This window comes from Muntiacus reevesi, chromosome 6, assembly GCF_963930625.1.
Source record: "Muntiacus reevesi chromosome 6, mMunRee1.1, whole genome shotgun sequence".
Classification (NCBI taxonomy): domain Eukaryota; kingdom Metazoa; phylum Chordata; class Mammalia; order Artiodactyla; family Cervidae; genus Muntiacus; species Muntiacus reevesi.
The window spans coordinates 46,158,338-46,173,805 of NC_089254.1; the positions used below are offsets into that span (position 1 = coordinate 46,158,338).

At 39.7% G+C, this 15,468-nt stretch overlaps 1 protein-coding gene across 2 annotated transcripts in view; it reads left to right on the top strand.

Annotated features, from left to right (window-relative positions):
• Positions 1-1,790: 1,790 nt before the first annotated feature.
• Positions 1,791-15,468, top strand: part of LOC136171141 (B-cell receptor-associated protein 29) — a 50,459-nt gene continuing 36,781 nt past the window's right edge. For both annotated transcript variants that reach the window (XM_065939844.1, XM_065939845.1), the window contains exons 1-3: positions 1,791-1,936; positions 2,397-2,503; positions 7,518-7,618. In XM_065939844.1, coding sequence (XP_065795916.1) covers positions 2,412-2,503; positions 7,518-7,618 — 193 coding nt within the window. In that variant the 5' untranslated portion in view covers positions 1,791-1,936; positions 2,397-2,411. The remainder of the gene's footprint in view (positions 1,937-2,396; positions 2,504-7,517; positions 7,619-15,468) is intronic.

Consider the following 15,468-nt stretch of genomic DNA (forward strand, 5'->3'; position numbering starts at 1 on the left):
CAGGGTCTTTTCCAATGTGTTGCTTCTTTACATCAGGTGGCCAAAGTATCGGGAGTTTCAGCATCAGTCCTGTATATAAATGATATATTAATTTTTATCTCCTACATCTTAAATATAAAAATTTGGTCAATAGTCTAGAGATAATTACACAGTTGGCCCTTGGAGCTCAAACATTTTATATATAGGACTTAAGCATCCACAAATTTTGGCACCTGCAAGAGTCCTAGAACCAATGCCCCACAGATACCAAAGACAACTGTGTACTTGAAATATTATTTCCTGGAAAAGAGTAACCAGGTTTTATTTAAAACTCTAATTTTCATACCATTTTTGGGGTGGTTATGTTATTTTTATGCCTCCCAGCAGTTGAGGATAATTTTAACTTTAGAGTTCCATGGCTTAGGGAATACCCTGGCAGTACAGTGGTTAGTTTTCCTGGCTTTCACCATGAAGTGTGCTGCTTCAGTCTCCTGGTCAGGGAACTAAGATTGTCACAAGCCAAGTGGCACGGCACAGTCAAAAAACTGAAAAAAATTTTTAAAAAGTTCCATAGTTTGGAGATACTGCTAACAATTTTATTGGCGGTGAAGGTGCTACTGCAAGAATTACCTCGATTTGTTAAAAACAGTTCTATAATTAAGATAGTGGTCTATATCGCCAACATAATTTATAAGCAGTTATCTAGAACTAGTTAATTCACGAATTTGGGAATATGAGAAATCCATTTTAACATAGCACCCGTTGTAATACTTTTTAAGGTACACTCTGTGCTTTCATTTTTCAGTTAATGGATTTTTAAAGATAACTGCTTTTCATTAAATATGAGTACCATATTAGCACATAGGGAGTTACAGTCAAAACGTAGTCATTTGTAAATTTGTTAATTAACTCTGAGGTGAATTACCTGTGTTGTGAGAACAATGGCCATTTTAATTAGAGTAAGGTGCACAGCGTTTTCAAGGAGCCAGTGGAAAGGGCAAGGAGTTCTAGACGCCTTAATTGTTTTTTTCTAAGTCCCTTATGGTTAACCTATGTTGTCTTTTCTATATAATCAAGTATATTTGTGACAGAGAAAACACTGACTTACATGTGTTTTTATATTCAATAACCACCTCTTATTTTTATCATTTATTTAATGTTCCCAAAATAATCCTCTACAGGAGAATACTTTGATGTGCATTTCTAATATGTTGTTAATATTGAGGGGGGGGGAAACTGTCATAATTTGAGTGTATTCACCTAATTTGAATACCCGGAAAAGAGTAATTGAAAAAATGCACCCATACCTACGTTGTTCTCCTTTCCAGTTAGGCCCCAATCCCTAAAGTGTATTTCCTCTTCCGAGCCCGTGGCCAAAACGGGAAACCCTTACACGAGATGTTGGACGCTACCTATTCTACATTTTCAGAGAATTCGGCACAATCACCAGATCCTGGCCTTTCTAATATGTAACTTCTAGCTTGTTCCGGCCAACGAAACTGCCCACGGTGAAATACAGACCAGGAAGGAGTGTTTTAACCACGTTCACTAAACTGGCAGCACCCTGTGCAGCCCGCCCCGACGCCCCCGTCTCTCGCGCGACCCCACACGCTCCTTCAGAACGTCGGTTAACCGCACGCCTCCCACCCAACCACCCTTTATTAGAAATGGTAAGCTGGCTCCCCAGAAGACCTTGCCCTGGGAGCCCCTAAGCACCAGACCGGAGAGTCTTCGTCACCCAGGGGCGCCACCACCCAATTAGAAACGATTAACGCTCCTCCGCGCGTTCGCACCGCCCGGCCGGTCGGCGGGGCCCCGCCCCCGAGGCCGGAGCCCGGAGGGTCCGCGGGTGGCGGGGGGGGAGGGGAGGGCCCGCTCCCTCCCCCGCCGCGGCGTGTGACGTCCCGCGCGTCGGCGGCCGCGGAGCAGCGCGGGGAGCCGGGCGGCCGCAGGCGGGGTAAGGCTGGGCGAGAGCCCCGCGGGCCTCCCGGCGGCGTGGGGCGCGGGGTCGCGCTGCTATCGCCGCGGCTGGTCCGCGGGGCCGGCCCTTCCCTCGGCGCGTTCGCGAGGCGGGAGCGGGCGTGGGGGTGGGGGCCGGACTCGGGCGTTAGGGGAGGGTGGCGTTGGGCAGCTGACGCCGTGAACCTGGACCGAAAGCACGACCGCGGTGCCGCCTGGCCGCTTCCGTAAGGCTCGCCGGGGAGATGCCCACTCGGGCCTCTGGGCCCACTCTCGACCGGCTCCCTCCTCTCTCCCCTTTCCCTTCCCCGCCCCGGGCCACTGCCGGGCGCCTCCCTTTTAGGGGAGTGTCGGACCCCGGCAACCTCCAGGCCGGAAGCCTCGCGCCCCAAGGGCCGCTCCTTAAACCGAATTTTCTTTGAAAGGCTACAGAGTAAATTAAGTGTTTCTCTATTTAGGTGTGAAGAAAAACAATGACACTTCAATGGGCGGCAGTTGCAACTTTTCTTTACGCTGAAATAGGACTCATTTTAATCTTCTGTCTACCTTTTATTCCTCCTCAGAGGTAGGAACCCACCAAATCGTTACAGCCACATATATGATGAGCTCTTTAGACGGTTGAGTGTGTTACAGAAAAAGTTTTCTCTCAAAGAATTCCAGTGCTGATTCTATAAAAGGCGCTCTTTAAAAATAAACTCACACGCCAATTAAGTAATAGCTAATGACCATATTAAAGTATCACTTCATAAAGCTTTTTATTATATGTACAAATTGGAGAAGAGCATGGCAACCCACTCCAGTATTCTTGCCAGGAGAATTCTGTGGACAGAGGAGCCTGGTGGGCTGCAGTCCATGGGATAGCACAGAGTCGGACACGACTGAGTGAATGAGCACACACATATGTACAATAACTTTTCCCCCTCCCTTCTAAAAGGAGAAGGTCTTCGTCCCTCTTCCTTTTGGTTATGTTAATTATAGATGTAATAAAGTGATGGTCATCCTTTTTATATGTTTTGTTAGCTTTTACTTTTGTTTTATTGCCCTGAATTAGAGTAGTGAGCCAAATAAAAGTAAATGGATAAATGATGTTTACAGTACACCATAATGCAGAGAGATTTCACTGGAACAGTGGAAAGACAATTTGGAAACTTATGCCAGTAAATGATTCTTAGTTTTGGTCTTACATAATTCATTTGTATTCATTTAATGGCAGTTTTACTGCTTTATCCCCATGCAGAATTAATGAGTATAAATTAAAAGTGCTGAATATGCAAAGTATCAGAACCATTCTTTAACATGAGTTTCTTAGTAAAAGACCGTCAAAGATCTTTCAGTAGGATTTCAGTTGTAGCCTTAACTCTCTCCACCCCTATTGTAACCTACTTTTTAGGAGTTCAGTTTTAGATCCAGACTTGGCAGTGTGAATGTGTAAAAGTGTTGCAACACATTTGTTCATGTAAAAGAAAATCTTTCATTAATGAGATCCTACAGATAACCCACTGAAATTTAGTAAGATTCCTTGACTTGAAGAGACTTATGAAGGTTTTTATCTTTTTTTTAAATTGGGATATAATTGCTTTACCATATTGTGGTAGTTTCTGGGGTATGATGAAGTCAGTCAGCTATATGCATACATATGTTCCCTCCCTCTTGGGCCTCTCTCCCACCCCACCCCCTTTTCTTACCCATCTGAATCATCACAGAGGACTGAGCTGAGTTTCCTGTGCTTTAGCATGTTCCCACTAGCTAGCTACTTGATGAGTAGTAGTGAATATATATGTCAATCCCGATCTCCCAGTTCACCCCCCCACCCCACTCCCACCCTGACCTTGTGCCCACAAGACTGTTTTCTGCATCTGCATTTCTCTTCCTGCCCTGTGGACAGGTTGGTTCATCTTCAGGGTCCAGTAATCTTCCACAACTTTTAACTTTCTTCCTACCTACCTGGATTTCTACTCACTTCGTTTTTATCTCTCAGCTGTGCCATTACTATTTTCTTGCTTACGAAAGAAAAAATAGAATTATAAGAAGGGTCCTTTGAGATTTTTGAACTTTATTCAACCTATTCATTCTATGAGAAGGTGGCCTAAGTGTCATCTAGTTGAGCTTTGGCAGATTCAGGATAAGAATCTGCCCTTCAGTCTAGTGCTCTGTTTCATCACTTTGTCTCTTATCCTATTGATTTTGTTTCAAATCCTCAGACCCTTTTCGACTTTTTGGTAATACTTGTAACAGTAGAATCCTATATGTAAGAGAAAAAAGATGTTATTTATAAACATCTAACATCTAACTTATAAAACTTTAGGATTTGAAAAAAAAAATTTGTCAGTTGATCTTTTCTCCCTCAAAATGGTTTATAGATTATGGATCTTTTTCTTCCTATCAAATAATATATTTTTTTCTATCCTGATAAAGTAGCTGTTTGGTAGATTTGAGTACATGTACACACATTACATAAATTTATCCTCTTGGACAAATATACACTAGAAAAACATGGTATATATATATGTATATATGTATGTCCACAGATCATTTACAATATGTCCTTACTGTGTGTATTCACATCTTTTTATCCTTTTACATGTGTAATCACCTTACTCTTCAAAGAAAAGGCTTCAGTGTTCATTTATCATACTTTGGCTCTCTACTTTTGTTTTTCTCACATAACCCACTAGTGAAAGACACATATTCAGAGATTAGACTGCCTGGGGTTATATCAAAACTCTGCATACTACTGTATGACTTTGGGCAAGTTATTTACCATCTCTGGCCAGAGATGTAAAATGGAGGTTTACATCTGTAAACCTTCCTCATCTGTAAAATGAAGGTAATACTAGTATCCGCCTCATACGGTGGTTTTGGTGATTAAATGAGCTAAGCCATGTAAAAGTGCTTAGAAGGGAAGTATAGTAAGGACTCTACATAGTAACTGTTATTAGCTTTTCCTTATATCAACCCTTATAAACTGCTAATTGTTCCCTCTGGTGGGGGCGGGTCTCCTTTTGTATTCCCTTTTATATTGTTGACTTACTTGAAATGTGAATTTACATTTGGACCTAGGTCAAGGTATTGCTAGTTCTCTTTCTAAAAATACAAATCTTTGTAATGAAAAATTTGAATAGTATTCTTGGAGTTGGAAGCAAAGAGGCAAAAAAAAACTGCATCCATATCAACTCTGTCTCCCCACAAACTTCAGGTTATTATTAGAGTTGTTTTCAAAACATAATCTTAAGGAACTTCTCTGGTGGCACAGTGAATAAGACTCTTGCCTGCCAGTTCAGGGGACACAGGTTCAGTCCTTGGTCTGGGAAGATTGCACTTGCCACGGAGCAGCTAAGCCCATGCACCACAACTGTTGAGCCTGCGTTCTATACCCTGCAAGCCACAACTACTGAACTCACTTGCTGCAATAGAAAAGCCTGGGGGCAACAGTCCATGAGGTAACCAAAGAGTCGGAGACAACTGAGCGACTGAGCATGCATAGAGCTTCTCCATCATTGGCTGCAAAGAAAATAAGCAGCCTGATTTTGGTATTGACCATCTGATGATTCCATGTGTACAGTCAACTCTTGTGTTGTTGGAAAAGGGTGTTTGCTATGACCAGTGTGCTTTCCTAACAAAACTCTGTTAGCCTTTGCCCTGCTTCATTTTGTACTTTAAGGCAAGTTTGGCCTATTACTTCAGGTGTCTCTTGACTTCCTATTTTTGCATTCCAATCCCCTGTGATGAAAAGCACATTGTTTTTTTTTTGGTATTAGTTCTTGAAGGTCTTCATAGTACCATGCAGGTTCAGCTACTTTGGCATTTAGTGATTGGGGCATAGACTTGAATACTGTTATGTTGAATGGTTTGCCTTGGAAATGAACCAAGATCATTCTCTCGTTTTTGAAATTTCACCCAAGTACTGCATTTCGGACTCTTTTGTTGGTTATGAAGGCCTACTCCCTTTTTTTCTAAGGGATTCTTGCCCACATAGATACAATGGTCATCTGAATTAAATTCGCCCATTCCCATCCATTTTAGTTCACTGATTCCTAAAATGTGGATGTTCACTCTTGGCATCTCCTGCTTGACCACGTCCATTTTACCTTGATTCATGGACCTAACATTCCAGGTTCCTACGCAATGTTCTTTACAGGATCAGACTTTACTTTCACCACCAGACACATCCACAACTGAGCGTCATTTCTGCTTTGGCCCAGCTGCATCATTCTTTCTGGAACTATTAGTAATTGCCGTTTGCTCTTCCCCACTAGCATATTAGACACCTTCCAACCGGGGCGGGGGCGCTCATCTTCCAGTGTCATATCTTTTTGCCTTTTCATTCTGTTTATGGGGTTCTTACAGCAAGAATACTGGACTGGTTTCCAATTTCTTCCTCCAGTTGACCACATTTTATCAGAATTCTTCACGATGACCCGTCCATCTTTGGTGGCCCTTTACGGCATGGCTCGACTTCATTGAATTATACAAGCCCTACGCTTATGTAGTGGCCCGCACACCACTACAAGGCTGTGGTCCATGAAAGGAAATCTGAAGTTTACTTAAGTGCTTATCTTTATATGTCTCCTTTGGACTCAGTTAATGTGTTCCTCATTTAAAATGCCCTCGTGTGAAATTTGATACCTTTTCAGTTTGTCACTCTTTGCCATGGATAACTCATGCTTTCTTACCTATGTGTCTTTGCTCATGTTGTTCATTCCATCTAGACTGTTGCCCTATTTCATTTTCTCTATGTTCAAGTAATGATCTGAATATAATTACTTGGGTATAAACACATAAAAATCCCTCGAGAGAGAGAGAGAGATTTTTTTTCTTTTTTTGCTACGCCATGCATCTTGTGGGATCTTAGTTACTCAACCAGGGATTGAAACTGGACCCTCAGCAGTGAAAGTGCAGAGTCCTAACCACTGAACTGCCAGGGAGGTCCCTTTCAAGCTATATATTTAAGACTTTTGCTCTTTACTATGTATGTAATACAGTATTACACACACATTGTAGAATAGCTCAGTGATTTAATGTGTGTATAATAGTCCAATGATTTTCTTAATTTCCTTATGGTAAAAGTAGAAAAACTTTTTTACTTGGAGTAGCCATTGAAACTGCATCTATTTTTTTTATTATAAAAATAAATAGTGTAGAAAGTCAGACCCCTTAACCCTGAAATGTTATTAGTTGTCAGAATAATAGATCTTTGTTATTTCTGAGTCATTATCCTGATAAGGAAAATGATATAAAGTGATAACTTCTATCAGTAATTTAACATTTTTACTGTGAGAATTCCTATTTAAGGTTTTGATGATGTGTATTTACTTCAGAAGTTACTTTTACTTAAGAATATTTAAGCCACCAGACAGAAGACAGTCAAATGTCAGATTTTTATTAAATTTTAAAGTTGTTCTTTATTTCATGAGATATTCTTGATAAGAATTGACAGTTCTCTTACATGACAAAAAATTAAATTTCCGTAGTTCTTTTCACTCACTACACAATTGCCAAAACGTTAATTTAGTGTTTAGAAAGTATCTCAACGTGTTCTCTTGACTTTTTACACCTGATGTAATTGTATTGCTTTACAGATGGCAGAAGATATTTTCCTTTAGCGTTTGGGGTAAAATTGCAAGTTTCTGGAACAAGGCTTTTCTTACTATTATAATCCTATTGATTGTTCTGTTTCTAGGTAAGTACTAGAGTCCTCCTTTGACTAAGCTTAACTATAATATTTTATATTATTATTATCATTAATGAATTATTATTGATTGGTTTTTAATTAAGTTGGTGCTGCCATTGGTATACAGTTGACTTGGTATAGTATATGATAGTATATGGAGTAGATAATTGATATGTTGATAGATATTATTACTGTTATATATATACAAGTATAAATTGCAGCAGAGTACAGTGGTTCTTAATCTCTTTTATGTTGTTTTAAGATTTAAATGCTGCAATGCATAGCCTAGTTTTCAGAATTAGCAGTTATACAGTCCTTTGTTATTGTGGTGTCTTAGTTATCTACAGGTTTAACTATTTGGGAGACAAACAGAGCAATGGCCCTCAAAAGAAGTTTTAGATGCAGGGTGTGAATCTTGATTGGACCCTGGTTGAAAGACAACTATAGCACAGACATTTGGGTACTACTGCAAAAATTTGAATGTAGACTATTTGTTAGATAATATTGGGGAGTTTTTGTTAACTTTGGTTATGATATCAATGTTGTTATTATATAGAAGAAGTCAGCCACCTATAACCTGCAGACCAGTTGCCTATTTTTGTAAATAAAGTTTTATTGGAACATACCATGCTGTTCTGTTTATGTGTTGTCTGTGTATGAACAACTACAGAGTGCAGTAGTTGAAACAGAGACCGTGTGGCCTGACACACACAACTTGCTCTTTACAGAAAAAGTTTACCAACACCTGTTACCTAGGGTTATGTCCTTATGCTCAGGAATTGCATGCTGCAATACGTAGAAGTAAAGTCTCATGATATTTACAACTTACTTTCAGTTGGTTTAAAAAATAATAAATATGGCAAATGCTAACAATTGTTGAATCTAGGTAGTGGAAATATGGATGTTTATTGTACTAGTTTTTCCACATGTTTGAAATTTTCATAACAAGCACCTTAGAAATTAGAAGCAAGCTTTTTTTTTGAAGTGGAAAAGAATAGCTTTATTTGCTTTGTCAGGCAGAGGGGGCCACAGTGGGCTAATGCCCTCCAAACTGCATGTCCCAACCTCGAAGGGGTAGTGAAGAGTTTTATAGTAATGTTTGAAAGAGGGCGTGATCAGCCTGTGCACATCCTTCTGAGGGGTTGGTGGTGAGGCAGTTGGGAGTCAGCATTATCAACCTTCTGTTTCCAGCCAGTCCAGGGTCTACATGCTTGTGTGCAGCATACAGTTAACCTCTTTCACCTAGTGAGGGGTTCGTTGTCTGCTTCAAAAACGTGCAGATTTTTCCATCATTTCCCTGTTTGATTATAGGTCGTTAGTAGTAGAAAACTCTTAATAGTCAAAATATCTGTCCCTTGATGCCAGGGTGGTTCAGCTACTGGCCGTGGGTATAAATCCTGTCCCTTGGTGACAGGCCTCCTTTATGTTTGTCCAGATGCTGGCAGAGGTATTGCAACATCCCAGACACTACTTTTCCCTTGAAGTAGACTCTTAAGGTTTTTGTCAGATTAGAAATTCCATGAGTCAAAATAATTGTCATGCTTTTTAGGAGTAAATTGCCATGCTTTTTAGAAGCTTTTAAGAACTGAGCTCAGAGAGATTATGTAACTTGTCAGAGATCACCCAGCTACTTCTTGGCAATTCAGCTTTTAAAACCACTGCAGTGTGTTGTCCCTCAGAATTCCCTCAGAGTTGTGTTGTGAGTTAGGCAGGTTTCACAGGTGTCAGCCTGGGCCATAACCACCATGTGTGCCACTCTCTTGTGAGAAAATGTTTCTCATCTTCCATATTACTAACCTCTGGAGGGGAATCCTCTTTATAAACTGGAAATAAATGGCATGAGAAGGTATGAGTAAGTCATTGCATCAGGATGTGAATGGATTTGCACTTCACTTCAAACTGTGTTTGTCTCATGGTATGTTCTTAATGTTACTGACTGAATCTCTAGCCATAGAAGAAATCACAGCAAGCAGGTGAAAAACAATAAGGAAAACCAGGTTCCAACTTTGTCACCAGCTAACTAAATGACCTTTGGAATGTCATTTCATCTCTCTGAGTTTGGTTTAGCCATTTGCAAAATAGAGGAAATAATCTCCACAGCTCTTAGTAGCTCCAAGAGTGTACTGTGTCCTTCTAACTCTAAAATTATCACCAGAATTTCTACTGAAAACTGCCACATAGCCATATAAAGAATGACAACTTTAGCCAAGGTTCTTTTGGTTACATAAATCAGAAACCAGCATCAGCTCACTTGAGCATGAAAGGGAAAATTTAAATAAAGGGTTGTTTCAGTGTGGCCTGAAAAATGAAGGAAGCCAAATTCATAGGAAGTGAAGTGTCCTTTTAGTGTCCTGTATTTCTCCCTTGGTCTACTTCTTCTTCCTTATCTCTACAGACTCTGATACTCAATTTCCAGGCCAGAATTATATACAGCTGCTAAGTTTTGTCATGCCAGCCATATGTGAGGATTAACTAGCCATTTCTAAATTCCAGTTCTAAGGAAGAAAAAATCATAACACTGGGTATCCAATCCTCATCTGAGGAGCTATGGCCAGGGTCCAGGATCACAGAGCAAAATCATGGCTGCTGGCAGGACTCTATATCTATGGGCAGAGGAAGTAATTAACTCCCAGAGAATAGGAACATCATGGATGATTAATGTGGGGCCTTTAACCCTGGATGATAAAGACAGTCAAACAGGGACTTACCCATGAAGTCTCAGTGTTTCCGTCTCAGAACAGGGGAATAACACCTACTTCACTAAGGTGTTGAAAGAATAATATGCACTTACATATGTAAAGTACGTAGTCCACTGTTCTCATTCACTAAAATGACATTGGTGTAAATAATGCAGACCCAGTAGGTTTGAATTACTCAACACAATTCATCTTTTATTTTGGAATTTTTTCCTTGTTGGTGTAATAATCATTACTAGATGTTTATATTCCTAGAGCCAATACTAACTGCAAAGTGTGTATGTGTTTTAGCAAGTTGGAACAGGCAGAAAGGAAGTAGGAAACCCGGGAGAATTTATTTAGTGTCAGCAGAAATGCTTCTCGGGAATTTGAACACTTACAGAATTGATCCTACAAAAAGATGATCTCCATGTGCCTTATAGAAAATTGACTAAGTGTCACATCCTCCTCTTATTGTTGCCCCCCCATCCCACTTTTCAGACACGGTTTCTTTACTATTATATAAGCAATGCATTCTACAAATGGGTTTGTGTTCTTCTGTGGTAGTACTGCTTAATCTTTAGCATTTCTGCATAATGGATCCAGGAGTATTATCCCTGTTTAATTGCCAAGTAGTAATGACATCACACTTCACAGGTGGCTCAGTGGTAGAGAATCCACCTGCCAATGTAGCAGATACAGGTTCTGTCCCTGGTTGGGAAGATCCCCTGGAGAAGGAAATGGCAACCCACTCCAGCATTCTTGCCTGTGAAATCCCATGGACAGAGGAGCCAGGCGGGCTACAGTTCATGGGGTCACAAGAGTCAGACACGACTTAGCAGCTAAACCAGGAAAACAACAATGACTTCAAAGTACTGTTTGGTTCCTCTAGACTGCTCAAAATGGCTCATAAAGACTATTTTGTTTTTAGTTGTTTTGTAGTGGTTGGCATGCTCTTATTTTGAGGCAATCTTAGAAATGACCAAAAAAAAAAGAAATCTTGCCTTTTGCGTCCACATAAATCGACCTTGAGGACATTATGCTAAGTGAAAGACGAATACTGTAAGATCTCATTCATATGTGGAATCTTAAAAAATGAAATCAAGTTCATAGATACAGGGGACAGATTGGTGGTTGCCAGGGGTGGGGGTGGGCAATATAGGTAAAGGGAGTGAAGACATATAAGCTTCCAGTTATAAAACAAATAAGTCATAGAGATATAATGAACAGCATGGTGACTTAGTTAATAATTCTGTATTGCACATTTGAAAATTGCTAGGAGAGTAGATGTTGAAAGAAATTTTGCATCATAAGAAAAAAGAAATTCTGTAAATGCATGGTGATGGACTTGTAACTATTTTACAGTATATACAAACATCAAATTATTTTTAATTAGCAAATTACAAATAGAAGGAAGCTTCCTCATTCTGATGAAGAGCATCTACAAAAGTCTAGAGCTAGTATCATCCTTAGTCAGATGTTGAAAGTTAGCCCCGTAAGGTTGGGAACAAAGCAAGGATATTCACTTTGACTATTTTTGTTCAATTAAGTAGTAGATTTTCTAACCGAGATAATAAGTTAAGAAAAATATACAAAGCATTAAGATTTTAAATTAAAAAGTAAAACAGTCATTTGAAGATGACATGATTATTTATTTAGAAAATCCTAAAGCGTCTACAAGAAAAATACTGTGTCAAAGAAGTATAGTGAATCACAAAATAAAAGGTCAATATACAAAATGAAGTGCTATGCTATTAAGCAACAATTTAAAATTGAAAAATTTTTAATTACTTTTATAAGTACAACAAGAAGCCTAAAAACTTCTTGTTTTTAGAAAAGAACTTTATAAAGGATGTACAAGATCTCAACGCTTAAAGCTACAAAAACATTGTTAGAAGGAATTAAAGAAAATGGAAATAAATTATTTTTTTTCAGTTGAAAAAAACTATCATTGCAGTGAAATAGCACTTCATACTCACTAGGGTAGTTATAATCTAAAAGACAGATAATAACAAACGCTGATGAAGATGTGTGATTGGAACCATCCCAATTTATATAACACTGGGAATGTAAACTGATAAAGCTGCTTTGGGAAAAGTTTGGCAGTTCCTCAAAAAGTTAAACATAGAGTTACCATGCATGCGTGCTGAGTCACTTCAGTCATGTTCAGCTCTTTGCAATTCTGTGGACTGTAGCCCACCAGGCACCTCTGTCCATGGGATTCTCCAGCTAAGAATACTGAAGTGGGTTGTGATGCCTTCCTCCAGGACATCTTCCCAACCCAGGGATCAAACCTGCTTCTTTTACATCTCTTGCATTGGCAGACAGGTTCTTTACCTCTAGCACTGCTTGGGAGTTACCATATGATCCAGCAATTCCACTCATAGGTATATACCAAGAGAAATGAAAACGTATGTCACTATAAAAACTTGTACATGAATCTTCATGGCACCATGGTTCATAATAGCTAAAAACTGGAGAAAATCCAAATATCCATCATCTCTTGAATGGATAAACCAAATGTGGTGTAGCTGTACAACAGAGAATTATTCAGTTATAAAAAGTAATAAAGCAAGTTCATCTATGTAACTTGATGCAACATAGATGAACCTTGAAAATATGTGAAGTAAAGGAAGCCAAACACAAAAGAACACATAAAATATGATTCCATCTATATCAAATGTCTAGAATAGCCAAATCCATAGAGACAGAAAGTAGATTAGTGGTTGCCAGGATGTGCAGGGAGGGCAAGAATGGATATGGGCTTTCCGTTGGTTGATGAAAATATTCAGCTGTTGGTTATACAACTTTGTGAATATACTCAAAACCACCAAATACAATTTTAAGGGTAAATGTTATGTGAATTTTAGCTCAAAGTGCTATTAAAAAAATTAAGTAAGATAGGGGTTAAAATTAGCTGTTTTTCAACTAGAATCTCTTTCCTATAAGGCAGTGACTCTTCCCTAGGAATGTTTATGACTACGTGAAAGGAACAACCTGACTTGCTTATATTCCACTGGTCTTTGTGACATAGAAGGCAGATACCTTCCCAGGAAACTACAAGAATCCAATGACTTAAGAGTACACCAAATAAAGATGCTAATCTGAAATCTGTCTCCCACTAGAGAAAAGTGATTCCCCTGAATCTGAGACTTAACAGAACTGAAAGTATCAAAAGAGCAGCTCTCTGAACATTTTCAGTAACAGGTGCCATCCACAGGACACTTGAGGGATCATATACTACCATAGGTCAATCCCATTTCAACAAATTTTTGCCAGTAGAAATCTCAGTGTAACCAAATACTTCTAACATGTCAATAATTTAAAATAATAGTAGCCTATATATAAAATAGGTAAACAACAAGGACCTGCTGCATAGCACAGAATTATATTCAGTATCTTGTAATAATATAATGGGGAAAATCTCAAAAAGGAATAAAGATAACTATATAACTGAATCACTCTGCTGTATACCTGAAACATTGCAAATCAACTCTACTTCGGTTTTTTTAAAAAGAGTAATACTTCAGTCACTCAGTTGTGTCCGACTCTGCGACCCCATGGACTGCAGCACACCAGGCTTCCCTGTCCACCACTAACTCCCGGAGCTTGCTCAAACTTGGGGCCTTTGAGTCGGTGATGCCATCCAGCCATCTCATCCTCTGTCATCCCCTTCTCCCCCTGCCTTCAATCTTGCCCAGCATCAGGGTCTTTTCTAATGAATCAGTTCTTCACATCAGGTGGCCAGTGGCCAAAGTTATTGGAGTTTCAGCTTCAGCATCAGTCCTTCCAATGAATACTCAGCGTTAATTTCCTTTAGGATAGACTGGTTTGATCTCCTTGCAGTAGAAGGAACTCTCAAGAGTCTTCTCCAACACCACAGTTCAAAAGCATCAGTTCTTGGTGCTCAACTTTCTTTATGGTCCAACTCTCGCATCCATACATGACTACTGGAAAAACCAGAGCTTTGACGAGATGGACCTTTGTTAGCAAAGTAATGTCTGTGCTTTTTAATATACTGTCTAGGTTGGTCATATCTTTTCTTCCAAGGAGCAAGCATCTTTTAATTTCATGGCTGCCGTCACCATCTGCAGTGATTTTGGAGCCCAAGAAATTAAAGTCTGTCACTGTTTCCATTGTTTCCCCATCTATTTGCCACGAAGTGATGGAACCAGATCCAATGATCTTACTTTTTGAATGCTGAACTTTAGGCCAGCTTTTTCACTTTCCTCTTTCACTTTCATCAAGAGGTTCTTAGTTCTTCACTTTCTGCCATAAGGGTGGTGTCATCTACATATCTGAGGTTACTGATATTTCTCCCAGCCATCTTGATTCCACCTTGTGCTTCATCCCGCCCAGCATTTCGCATGATGCACTCTGCATATAAGTTAAATAAGCAGGGTGACAGTATCCATCCCTGACACACTCCTTTCCCAGATTGGAAAGAGTCCTTTGTTCCATGTCCAGTTGTAACTGTTGCTTCTTGACCTGCATACAGATTTCTCAGGAGGCAGGTCAGGTGGTCTGGTATTCCCATCTCTTGAAGAATTTTCCACAGTGTGTTGTGATCCACACAAAGGCTTTGGCGAAGTCAATGAGGCAGAAGTAAGATGTTTTTCTGGAACTCTCTTGCTTTTTCGATGATCCAGTGGATGTTGGCAATTTAACCTCTGGTTCCTCTGCCTTTTCTAAATCCAGCTTGAATGTCTAAAAGTTCTTGGTTCACGTACTATTGAAACCTATCTTGGAGAATTTTGAGCATTACTTTGCTAGTGTGTGAGATGAATGCAATTGTGCAGTAGTTTGAACATTCTTTGGCATTGCCTTTCTTTGGAATTGGAATTGGAATGAAAACTGACCTTTTCCAGTCCTGTGACCACTGCTGAGTTTTCCAGTTTTGCTGGCATATTGAGTGCAGCACTTTCACAGCATCATCTTTTAGGATTTAAAATAACTCAACTGGAATTCCATCACCTCCCCTAGCTTTGTTCGTAGTGGTGCTTCTAAGGCCCACTTGACTTCTCATTCCAGGATGTCTGGCTCTAGGTGAGTGATCACACCATCGTGGTTATCTGGGTGGTGAAGATGTTTTTTGTACAGTTCTTCTGTGTATTATTTCCACCTCTTCTTAATATCTTCTGCTTCTGTTAGGTCCATACCATTTCTGTCCTTTATGGTGCCCAT